The sequence below is a fragment of the Rhipicephalus microplus genome, chromosome 5, assembly GCF_043290135.1.
Source record: "Rhipicephalus microplus isolate Deutch F79 chromosome 5, USDA_Rmic, whole genome shotgun sequence".
Taxonomy (NCBI): Eukaryota; Metazoa; Arthropoda; class Arachnida; order Ixodida; family Ixodidae; genus Rhipicephalus; species Rhipicephalus microplus.
The window spans coordinates 72192257-72205262 of record NC_134704.1 but is presented as its reverse complement, the minus strand read 5'-3'; the positions used below and the strand labels follow the sequence as shown (position 1 = coordinate 72205262).

The 13006-nt window shown below is 45.5% G+C and overlaps 1 protein-coding gene across 1 annotated transcript in view; it reads left to right on the top strand.

The window, feature by feature from the left end:
- The window catches only part of Orc3 (origin recognition complex subunit 3), a 47776-nt gene that overhangs the window by 7523 nt on the left and 27247 nt on the right, over positions 1 to 13006 (top strand). Inside the window, exons 5-6 of the mRNA XM_037425324.2 lie at positions 235 to 321; positions 389 to 522. Of these exons, the coding sequence (XP_037281221.2) occupies positions 235 to 321; positions 389 to 522 (221 nt within the window). The remainder of the gene's footprint in view (positions 1 to 234; positions 322 to 388; positions 523 to 13006) is intronic.

Sequence of the window (13006 nt, the reverse complement as noted above, 5' to 3'; positions counted from 1 at the left end):
CTGCATGTTAACAGCACCAAGAATCTGGACAGTTAGAATAACATTACAAAAAATTATCACTTCTTGGTGTGTAAAAATTTGCAGAGAGATAGCAAAATACTTGCAGGTACCAAATATGTCAATTTTAAAAAATGATTTTTTTTGTCACTCTTTGATCCCAAAGAGCAGTCTGCCACCTTAAGAGATTTCCATTGCCGGAGTTTACTGTTTGACACAATGTTTCATTGCGCGCAGGTGTCGGGATCTGAAGATGTCGAAGTCAAGAGGAATGTGTGTACAATGTCTATGCTAGCAGAATGGCATGATTCAGTGGTGATCAAGGTAAGCTTCTGTTAAGATGTTGCGTTGTGTGGACTGTTTTCTTGAATGACTCTCTACCTGATGTCAGACTCCAGGGTCACCATCCAAGCGACAGAAGAAAAGCTCTCATGGAATCCGCAAAGAGGATCCAATCGTTGTCATACTTGAAGACCTTGAAGGATTCAAGGTTTCGGCCTTGCAGGATTTTATACTGATTTGCAGGTAACGTTTTACGCTTTCATTGGGAGGGAGTATAACACGATCGTGTAAAAGCATAGTTATGACTTTAAATGTTAATGTCATGGGGGGAAAACAGCCCGCACTGTGTAGCATTGTGTTGCTGAATAGAAAAAAAAGTGATGAAGTAAAACATCACTTGAATTAACTTCAAGGAACCCCAGAAAAAAAAGCTTGTTAAAGGAGCAACTTCCCTCTGCTCTCTGCCTAGTGAGAAGGAAACTGCCGGACTTTATTTAAAGTTTATTTGTTTATTCAAAGTGAAAGTGTACTGAACTGAAATAGCAATGTTGCAACGTATTATCAGGAGTTAAACAAAAAAAAAACATGAATTTCTGAAACAAAGTTAGCACCCTTGCATTTTCTGTTCTGCTTAATTGAATTGAATTTCTACTTAATTAGTATGTTTTGAAGAATACAGTAATCTTTTGCTGGCACTTGTGCACTTATGACTGCAGTGGTCACAAATTGAGTTGCCGTGTCCAAGGTTTGATAGACCCTCTTCAGTAGCACGTTCTGCTCAGTCGAGGAATCTCTAGTGCTCAGTTTCTTGCGCATGTACCCAAGCTGCGCACTTTCCATTAGAGCCGCAATTATTCCATGCCGACTCTTAATTGTCCATGATGAAGTTCGTTGCAGGGTATGAAGCATCGTTATTAGTAGATGCCAGATTTTTAGGCTCTAAAAAAGTGTTTTAGACGCCAAAGACAGGCAGGTAAAATACCATTTTAGGCCCTCAAAACCATAATTATAGGCACAATGAATTTCTACAAAAATTTAAATATCCCCAAAAAACGATGTCAGTGACTTGTATCTACGGCAAAAAGCTAAGAAAATGATACTGTCTAATATAGCAAAAAGGTACTAACGATTGAACATTGGCATGCATTTCCCATGTGATTCGAAGTATGTAGTCTTTCGTTTTATTGCCTAGAAATGTGCGTCAAGCGTCCACAATTCAATTGACACTCTCCTGGGTCTTTTGTTTCGTTGTTTCTGGGATGGGCATCTCAGAAGCAAATAACCAGACCACTGATACCCCAAAAGAGAGGGATGCTAGGTCTAACCACGTAGGACCAATTTATCCCCTATCGGTGAACACCTTAAAAAGCCCCACACTAGGTTTGGGCATTACGAGTTGACAAGCGTAGTGATGCACTGGGCACTCCAAATCATTCCTATTGAGATTTGCAAAATTACATGTCGCGGAAAAATGCTCAATTTCTAATAAATGCCACTTTCCCTTCTCGCGGCCGTGCACCCCAACATTTACGTCGTGTTTTTACGTCGCTGCTTTATGTTGACATTGGTGGGCTTGCGTTGCATACCGTACGCTCTTCATTAGAAGTTCGCTAAATGCTAGCTATATCTAGGAAACATGAAAAATGTCCTGCCTCCCGATTATATCCTGCATTTTGAACGGTACCTCATTAAGAGCATTACATGTAGCATTACTTTACTTGGCATGTGCAATTTGTGTGTTCTGTTGTGTAGCATAAATGAGGAGTACTTTGGTTTGGGCTAGCTACTTCATATCATTTTGAAAGGGAAGCACAGAGACAAAGAGAAAAGAAAGACAATGATCTTCGTCTCTGTCTTTCTTTTTCCTCTGTCTTAATACTGCCCTTTCAAAATCAGTATAATGAATGAAAGCTGAGAAAAATAATAAAACACGCAGACATAATCTCAGCTTGTTATTATTTTTATTTTTGTTTTAGAGAGGGGGGGAATAGCCTCAAGGTGCTATTCATTAATCGGCCCTCGTTGCGCGTCCGCCTCGGGAGACCAGTTGCTATAGGGTGCTCCGCTGCTAAACCGAATGCCACAAGTTCGATTGTGGCCGCGGCAGTCACATCTTTATGAAGGCGGAAAATTAGATGCTTGTGTACTGCGCGATATCGGTGCACGTTAAAGAACACCAAATGGTCAAAATTTGCGGATACCTCCACTACAGCATCCCTTATATTCATATCGTGTTTTTTTTTAACCTAAAACCGCACATACTATTACTATATTACTATATACTACTACTACTACTACTATTACTACTATCCGATTTCGCTTGCGTTCATCATTTCTGCATCGTGTCTTCGCCAACGCTGACAACGCTTAGCTCGTGTTTGGTGCGTTGACTCTGAACGCAGTTTCAAAGGGGTGACGTGGTGTATTGCGGTCACAATACATGATCTTTGCCAGCCTCTCCTAAATTACATGCACTGACTGATCCATCCCACAGAAAGTGGTAATACAGAACAGAGAACGCCGAGACGACACAACATCGATGGCATACGTGCACAAGTAGGCTGCGGCACATCACGCGTGCGTGACCTTGCTTACCCATGTTGTTCTTAGTGCGTATGTGTCGTGTGATTCTCCAGCCCCGATACCAAAGAGAACAGGGAAGGAATGAGGCGCGACCAAACAAGGCTTTTGTACAAGTTCAAGAGACACTTCCGATCACTACCCCATGTTGTACGTGATAGGAGCTTTAGGAGGTTCACCGCTTTCAGACATTTCATTTTTACATGTTTAATATGGGGAATAAACGTGAGCTTAGAATCTAAAGTGGTTCCTAGGAATTTATGCTCGCTGCTCACAGAGAGTTGGTCTCCCTTGATCGCAATATTTGGTAGTGGCATTACCCCTCGTTTGTTGGAGAAGAGTACGCAAGTACTTTTCTGAGTGTTTATTTTAAAACCATTCTCATCCGCCCATTTAGAGAATTTATTCATTCCAAGCTGCACTTGTCCTTCGCAGATAGACATATTGCATGATTTGAAACTCATCTGCACATCATCAACATACACAGAATAAAACATCGTGCTTGGAATGATTGACTGCAGGGAGTTCATTTTTACAAGAAAGAGTGTGCAACTAAGCACGCCCCTTGCGGAACACCAGTCTCTTGGGTAAATGATCTAGAGAGAGCATTTCCCACTTTTACGCGAAAGGTTCGATTAGACAGATAACTTTCAATTGTGTTTAGCACATTCCCATGGATGCCCATGGCGGCAAGATCGCGTAGAATCCCGAATCGCCATGTGGTATCGTACGCTTTCTCCAGGTCTAAGAGTACCGAAAGTACAAACTGCCTATGAATAAATGCATCTCTGATGTATGTCTCTATGCGAACAAGGTGGTCAACTGTCGACCTTCCCTCTCTGAAACCACACTGAAGGGGGTCTAGTATACTGTTACTTTCTAGGAAGTGGGTTAAGCGCCGGTTTAACATTTTCTCATATAGTTTGCATAAACAGCTTGTTAACGCTATTGGCCTGTAGCTGGCGGCCAAGGACGGGTCTTTGCCTTGTTTAAGTACCGGGATGACTATCGCTTCTTTCCAACACAATGGAATATATCCAGCTTCCCACATGGTATTGAAGAGGGTTAGGAGCGTCTATTGTGCTTCTGGGTGAGGATACTTGATCATTTCGTACGTTATACGATCGCCACCTGGCGCCGAGTTGTTGCAGTACGCAAGAGATGCCTTAAGTTCAGCTAATGAAAATGGGCAGTTGCAAGCCTCCCTGGATGGACGTTTAGATTTAAGGGGCTGCCGCTCTTCGCGTTCTTTGAATCTTAAGAACGTTTCTGTGAAGTGCGATGCACTTGAGACGTATTCAAAGTGTTCGCCTAGGCAGTCCGCCTGCTCCTCCAGGCTCTCCCCTCGGCTACTTACCAAAGGTAGGGGGTGTGACTCCCGACCCATTAACTTGTTTACCCTATTCCAAACCTTCGTTTCGTCGGTGTAAGAATTTATACTGGAGATGTACCTATTCCAACTTTCTTTCTTTGCGAGGTGACGCGTTTTTCTGGCTTGGGACTTAACCTGTTTGAAATTGTTGAGGTTTTCAGCCGTTGGGTAATTTCGGAGTAGTCTCCAAGCTTTATTTTGTCTATTGCGCGCTTTCCGACAATCGTCGTTCCACCATGGGATGCGACGTTTATTGGTCATTCCGTTGGTTCGCTTGATACATTTCACTGCAGCGTCAATAATAAAACCTGTTAGGTATGCTACAGCATCGTCTATATTAAAATCAGCAATCTCATCTCCGTCTAAAAATGTAATTTCTCGAAACAGTTCCCAGTTGGCTGACTTGGTGTTCCAGCGAGGAAAGTCAGGCGAGCATGTATCTTCTTTTGTTAACTTTAACATAATCGGGAAGTGGTCACTCCCAAAAGGGTTCTTGAGAATGAAGCACTCCAGATATGGAATTATAGCACTCGAGACAATACTCAGGTCTATAGAAGAGTATGTGTTGTGTGTAGTGCTATAACACGTTGGTTCTTTTTTGCTTAGTAGACATGCACCTGACAAAAACAGAAAGTGTTCTATTAGCCGTCCTCGCGCATCTAAACGGGAGTCGCCCCATAGGGAATTATGTGCATTTGGATCACCAACGACTATATATGGCGGAGGAAGTTCATCAATGAAGCTTTGAAATTGTGTCTTTGAAAGTTGATAGCACGGGAGAATGTAAATAGAGGTAATTGTTAGTAGCTCCCCGAACAGCACTGCTCGGACAGCAACTGCCTCAAGACAAGTTCGGAGGTTTAATTGCTTACAGGCAACACCTTTATCAACTATTATAGCGACACCGCCCGACGAAGCGGCAGGGTCGTCACGGTCTTTGCGGAAGATGGCATAATGCTTTAGAAAGTTTGTTTGTGTGGACTTGAGATGTGTTTCCTGAACACACAGCACCTTTGGAGTATGTTTATTAAGAAGTTCTCTAATATCATCAAGGTTATGGAGAAGTCCTCTCACATTTCACTGTAAGATCTGTGTATCCATTTTAGATGTGTTTTGTGCTGTGTGCTCAAGGATGGAAAGTTAGCTCACGGAACCTTTCCAGGGGCCATGACACGAGATTTTTCTTTTTTAGATCGGTCGACGGAGTCGCGCCGATCCTTAGGCGCTGGCTGCGCCCTCACGCTCGGTGTTGTGTCCATTGCCTCTTGCAAGGTGCTGGACACGCGCTCTTGCGAGCGCTGCGTTTGTTTTGAGGGCCTCGCCTCAAAAGATGAGACCTTCGCGGCCCCCAGCCCTGAGGTTGGTGGGTCTTTCTTCGATGGCGGAGCAGCACTGGCTGCAACCGCCGAGGGGGCGGATGGCGTCACCGCTGGCTCACTACGCCTGTGCCAGACAGGCGCCGGGGGCCGTCGTGGCACTGCCCCCTGACGCGCCACTTCGGCAAAGCTGGTTTCTGGTAGGCAGGACACCTGCCTTCGTGCCTCCTTAAATGAAATGTCTTGTTTTACTTTAATTGTGACAATTTCCTTTTCTTTTTTCCAGCATGGGCATGACCGCGAGTATGCGGCATGCTCCCCATTACAGTTCGCACAGTGAAGAGAGTTTTCACAGGCATCTGATGTGTGTTCTTCAGCACTGCATTTCGCGCAAGTTAAGCGGCCTCGGCAGTTCTGTGAACTGTGGCCGAACCGCTGGCATTTGAAACATCGGAGAGGGTTTGGTATATATGGTCTCACTTGAAGCCTGATATACCAGACCTCAATGGAGTCGGGCACTACACTTGAATTGAAGGTGAGTATCAGGTGCTTAGTCTGGACTTCTTTGGCATCACGCCTCATCTTAATTCTTTTCACGTTGATGACATTCTGTTCGCTGAAACCCTCCAGGAGTTCAGCCTTCGTCAGCCCTAACAGGTCATCATCTGAAACAACGCCACAGGTGGTGTTCATGGTTCGGTGTGGGGTTACTATTATTTTAGTATCTCAAAATTTCACTAGATTAGGCTGTCTCTCATATTGTTTCTGGTCGCGGAGCTCCAACAGGAGGTCCCCACTTGCCATTCTCGATGCTTTATATCCTGGGCCAAAGATTTCCATCAAAGACTTTGATACTAGAAAAGGTGAAAGTGTTCGCACTGATTTGCCGGGTGTGTCAGCGTGGATAACATGGAATCGGAGAAAAAATACTTTCTGGTTACCAAAAAATTGGAAGACTTCATCGGTGTGCCCTCTTTTCTTAGGGGGATCAGGGAGTGGGGGGAAGGAACTAGCCATAAGAGAAGGTTTATTTTCGGCAGCGGCACCAGCCACCCACCATAGAGTCCTACAAGGGGACGCTGCAGGGTCTGTAAGCACAGGCCCTGCAGACGCCAGCTGTACACCACCACTATAACCGAATATGGTGTATCTAAGGTAGGATAGCCACACAGGGTTAACCCTTGCCGCCAGGAAACACGGAAGTCAACGGAAGAGAGTAGAGGACAGGAAAGAGTTAAAGTAAGAGAAAAGACGAAGATGTGAGGGGGAGACAGGAAAAGGCGACTGCCGATTCCCCCAGGCGGGTCAATCCGGGGGTGCCATCTACGTGAAGCCAGGGTCAAAGGGGTGTGTTGCCTCTGCCAGGGGGCCTTAAAGGTCCAATCACCCAGCGTCAGCTCAACCCCGAGGATCCTCTTTTTCCCGGACACGGCAAAGCCACGCACAACTAGGCGTGGGAGGGAGTCAAAACTCCCCCGTCAGCTCTGGTCCGTGGTGTCGCTACACACCAAACGCCTACTTGCGCAGGCGCCCCTGCGGGTGCCCTGAAGAAACTGAAGAACCGCCCTGAAAACCTGAGTATTGCTGTGGGAAAGGAAGAGCAGGTTTTTCTGGGCAGCTGCGGGTAGCTGGAGAACGAAGGGAAAACCCATGGAGGGCCACTCGTGGAATGCTCGTGTTGATTCAGTGGTGGCAAAGGTCGCCAAATCATTGTACTACTTTATACAGCAAGGCCTGAGACATGTGCCGGCATGTTTACATTCAACGGTGTACTTAGCATACATTCACCGTATGCTTGAATACTTGTTTTGTATGAGATCCTTTGTCATATGTCTTTAAGTGACAAACATGAAAAAATAAGGAACAGGGCTTCAAGGTTTGTCCTAAGCAATTACTAAAAAATGACAGCTGTAACAATATGAAAAATGAACTAGGATGGGAATTACCATCATCGTGCCTAATTAAACTGCGGTTAAAGCTCCTATGTCAAGAATTTCATGGTAAAACTCGTTCCGAAATGAATGTACCTAAACAGTTCTCTTTGCACAATGGTAATTAAGATTTTAGAATGTCGTATCAGATGTCGAGTGGATGTCGAGTGGCGTATCGAATGTCGAGTGGCAAAGGATTCTAGCTTGCTTTTTCGCATCATGCTTTGGTGGCTCGTAACGAACGAATTTGAAAAATCACCCTGGTAGAACACTTTTTATTGGGTGCGCAAGAACTTCTAGTGTCTGACTACAACTTATTGTGTCACCTAAAAAGGGACGCTTAAAAAGTAAATTACAAACAAAACAGAAGCCGCATACACATCACATTTTTTACCCGAAGGCGCTGCAGCAGATGGGTTACAATGTTAAAAAAAACATGCCCTCATTGGCACAACACACTTTGTTGTCTTCATAAGCCATTTCATAGGGTCATGAAACGAACAAAAAATTAATAGAAAAATTTTATCTGATACGACATTCTAAAATCTTAATTACCATTGTGCAAAGAGAACTGTTTAGGTACATTCATTTCGGAACGAGTTTTACCATGAAATTCTTGACATAGGAGCTTTAACCGCAGTTTAATTAGGCACGATGATGGTAATTCCCATCCTAGTTCATTTTTCATATTGTTACAGCTGTCATTTTTTAGTAATTGCTTAGGACAAACCTTGAAGCCCTGTTCCTTATTTTTTCATGTTTGTCACTTAAAGACATATGACAAAGGATCTCATACAAAACAAGTATTCAAGCATACGGTGAATGTATGCTAAGTACACCGTTGAATGTAAACATGCCGGCACATGTCTCAGGCCTTGCTGTATAAAGTAGTACAATGATTTGGCGACCTTTGCCACCACTGAATCAACACGAGCATTCCACGAGTGGCCCTCCATGGGTTTTCCCTTCGTTCTCCAGCTACCCGCAGCTGCCCAGAAAAACCTGCTCTTCCTTTCCCACAGCAATACTCAGGTTTTCAGGGCGGTTCTTCAGTTTCTTCAGGGCACCCGCAGGGGCGCCTGCGCAAGTAGGCGTTTGGTGTGTAGCGACACCACGGACCAGAGCTGACGGGGGAGTTTTGACTCCCTCCCACGCCTAGTTGTGCGTGGCTTTGCCGTGTCCGGGAAAAAGAGGATCCTCGGGGTTGAGCTGACGCTGGGTGATTGGACCTTTAAGGCCCCCTGGCAGAGGCAACACACCCCTTTGACCCTGGCTTCACGTAGATGGCACCCCCGGATTGACCCGCCTGGGGGAATCGGCAGTCGCCTTTTCCTGTCTCCCCCTCACATCTTCGTCTTTTCTCTTACTTTAACTCTTTCCTGTCCTCTACTCTCTTCCGTTGACTTCCGTGTTTCCTGGCGGCAAGGGTTAACCCTGTGTGGCTATCCTACCTTAGATACACCATATTCGGCTATAGTGGTGGTGTACAGCTGGCGTCTGCAGGGCCTGTGCTTACAGACCCTGCAGCGTCCCCTTGTAGGACTCTATGGTGGGTGGCTGGTGCCGCTGCCGAAAATAAACCTTCTCTTATGGCTAGTTCCTTCCCCCCACTCCCTGATCCCCCTAAGAAAAGAGGGCACACCGATGAAGTCTTCCAATTTTTTGGTAACCAGAAAGTATTTTTTCTCCGATTCCATGTTATCCACGCTGACACACCCGGCAAATCAGTGCGAACACTTTCACCTTTTCTAGTATCAAAGTCTTTGATGGAAATCTTTGGCCCAGGATATAAAGCATCGAGAATGGCAAGTGGGGACCTCCTGTTGGAGCTCCGCGACCAGAAACAATATGAGAGACAGCCTAATCTAGTGAAATTTTGAGATACTAAAATAATAGTAACCCCACACCGAACCATGAACACCACCTGTGGCGTTGTTTCAGATGATGACCTGTTAGGGCTGACGAAGGCTGAACTCCTGGAGGGTTTCAGCGAACAGAATGTCATCAACGTGAAAAGAATTAAGATGAGGCGTGATGCCAAAGAAGTCCAGACTAAGCACCTGATACTCACCTTCAATTCAAGTGTAGTGCCCGACTCCATTGAGGTCTGGTATATCAGGCTTCAAGTGAGACCATATATACCAAACCCTCTCCGATGTTTCAAATGCCAGCGGTTCGGCCACAGTTCACAGAACTGCCGAGGCCGCTTAACTTGCGCGAAATGCAGTGCTGAAGAACACACATCAGATGCCTGTGAAAACTCTCTTCACTGTGCGAACTGTAATGGGGAGCATGCCGCATACTCGCGGTCATGCCCATGCTGGAAAAAAGAAAAGGAAATTGTCACAATTAAAGTAAAACAAGACATTTCATTTAAGGAGGCACGAAGGCAGGTGTCCTGCCTACCAGAAACCAGCTTTGCCGAAGTGGCGCGTCAGGGGGCAGTGCCACGACGGCCCCCGGCGCCTGTCTGGCACAGGCGTAGTGAGCCAGCGGTGACGCCATCCGCCCCCTCGGCGGTTGCAGCCAGTGCTGCTCCGCCATCGAAGAAAGACCCACCAACCTCAGGGCTGGGGGCCGCGAAGGTCTCATCTTTTGAGGCGAGGCCCTCAAAACAAACGCAGCGCTCGCAAGAGCGCGTGTCCAGCACCTTGCAAGAGGCAATGGACACAACACCGAGCGTGAGGGCGCAGCCAGCGCCTAAGGATCGGCGCGACTCCGTCGACCGATCTAAAAAAGAAAAATCTCGTGTCATGGCCCCTGGAAAGGTTCCGTGAGCTAACTTTCCATCCTTGAGCACACAGCACAAAACACATCTAAAATGGATACACAGATCTTACAGTGAAATGTGAGAGGACTTCTCCATAACCTTGATGATATTAGAGAACTTCTTAATAAACATACTCCAAAGGTGCTGTGTGTTCAGGAAACACATCTCAAGTCCACACAAACAAACTTTCTAAAGCATTATGCCATCTTCCGCAAAGACCGTGACGACCCTGCCGCTTCGTCGGGCGGTGTCGCTATAATAGTTGATAAAGGTGTTGCCTGTAAGCAATTAAACCTCCGAACTTGTCTTGAGGCAGTTGCTGTCCGAGCAGTGCTGTTCGGGGAGCTACTAACAATTACCTCTATTTACATTCTCCCGTGCTATCAACTTTCAAAGACACAATTTCAAAGCTTCATTGATGAACTTCCTCCGCCATATATAGTCGTTGGTGATCCAAATGCACATAATTCCCTATGGGGCGACTCCCGTTTAGATGCGCGAGGACGGCTAATAGAACACTTTCTGTTTTTGTCAGGTGCATGTCTACTAAGCAAAAAAGAACCAACGTGTTATAGCACTACACACAACACATACTCTTCTATAGACCTGAGTATTGTCTCGAGTGCTATAATTCCATATCTGGAGTGCTTCATTCTCAAGAACCCTTTTGGGAGTGACCACTTCCCGATTATGTTAAAGTTAACAAAAGAAGATACATGCTCGCCTGACTTTCCTCGCTGGAACACCAAGTCAGCCAACTGGGAACTGTTTCGAGAAATTACATTTTTAGACGGAGATGAGATTGCTGATTTTAATATAGACGATGCTGTAGCATACCTAACAGGTTTTATTATTGACGCTGCAGTGAAATGTATCAAGCGAACCAACGGAATGACCAATAAACGTCGCATCCCATGGTGGAACGACGATTGTCGGAAAGCGCGCAATAGACAAAATAAAGCTTGGAGACTACTCCGAAATTACCCAACGGCTGAAAACCTCAACAATTTCAAACAGGTTAAGTCCCAAGCCAGAAAAACGCGTCACCTCGCAAAGAAAGAAAGTTGGAATAGGTACATCTCCAGTATAAATTCTTACACCGACGAAACGAAGGTTTGGAATAGGGTAAACAAGTTAATGGGTCGGGAGTCACACCCCCTACCTTTGGTAAGTAGCCGAGGGGAGAGCCTGGAGGAGCAGGCGGACTGCCTAGGCGAACACTTTGAATACGTCTCAAGTGCATCGCACTTCACAGAAACGTTCTTAAGATTCAAAGAACGCGAAGAGCGGCAGCCCCTTAAATCTAAACGTCCATCCAGGGAGGCTTGCAACTGCCCATTTTCATTAGCTGAACTTAAGGCATCTCTTGCGTACTGCAACAACTCGGCGCCAGGTGGCGATCGTATAACGTACGAAATGATCAAGTATCCTCACCCAGAAGCACAATAGACGCTCCTAACCCTCTTCAATACCATGTGGGAAGCTGGATATATTCCATTGTGTTGGAAAGAAGCGATAGTCATCCCGGTACTTAAACAAGGCAAAGACCCGTGCTTGGCCGCCAGCTACAGGCCAATAGCGTTAACAAGCTGTTTATGCAAACTATATGAGAAAATGTTAAACCGGCGCTTAACCCACTTCCTAGAAAGTAACAGTATACTAGACCCCCTTCAGTGTGGTTTCAGAGAGGGAAGGTCGACAGTTGACCACCTTGTTCGCATAGAGACATACATCAGAGATGCATTTATTCATAGGCAGTTTGTACTTTCGGTACTCTTAGACCTGGAGAAAGCGTACGATACCACATGGCGATTCGGGATTCTACGCGATCTTGCCGCCATGGGCATCCATGGGAATGTGCTAAACACAATTGAAAGTTATCTGTCTAATCGAACCTTTCGCGTAAAAGTGGGAAATGCTCTCTCTAGATCATTTACCCAAGAGACTGGTGTTCCGCAAGGGGCGTGCTTAGTTGCACACTCTTTCTTGTAAAAATGAACTCCCTGCAGTCAATCATTCCAAGCACGATGTTTTATTCTGTGTATGTTGATGATGTGCAGATGAGTTTCAAATCGTGCAATATGTCTATCTGCGAAGGACAAGTGCAGCTTGGAATGAATAAATTCTCTAAATGGGCGGATGAGAATGGTTTTAAAATAAACACTCAGAAAAGTACTTGCGTACTCTTCTCCAACAAACGAGGGGTAATGCCACTACCAAATATTGCGATCAAGGGAGACCAACTCTCTGTGAGCAGCGAGCATAAATTCCTAGGAACCACTTTAGATTCTAAGCTCACGTTTATTCCCCATATTAAACATGTAAAAATGAAATGTCTGAAAGCGGTGAACCTCCTAAAGCTCCTATCACGTACAACATGGGGTAGTGATCGGAAGTGTCTCTTGAACTTGTACAAAAGCCTTGTTTGGTCGCGCCTTGATTATGCCTCTATAATTTATCATTCCGCAACGCCAAGTGCTTTGAAAATCCTAGACCCCGTTCACCATCTGGGTATCCGACTGGCAACTGGTGCTTTCAGGACAAGTCCGATCCAGAGTCTCTATGTAGAGTCGAATCAGTGGTCACTTCACCTACAGCGATCCTATAGCAGTTTCACTTATTTTATAAAGGTACGCGCAAACATAAAGCATCCTTCTTATTCAGCTATAAACGATATGACCGCTGCCACCCTCTACCATAATCGACCCGCAGCGAGAAAGCCGTTCTCTTTGCGTGTGAGAAGCTTAAGTGAGGAAAT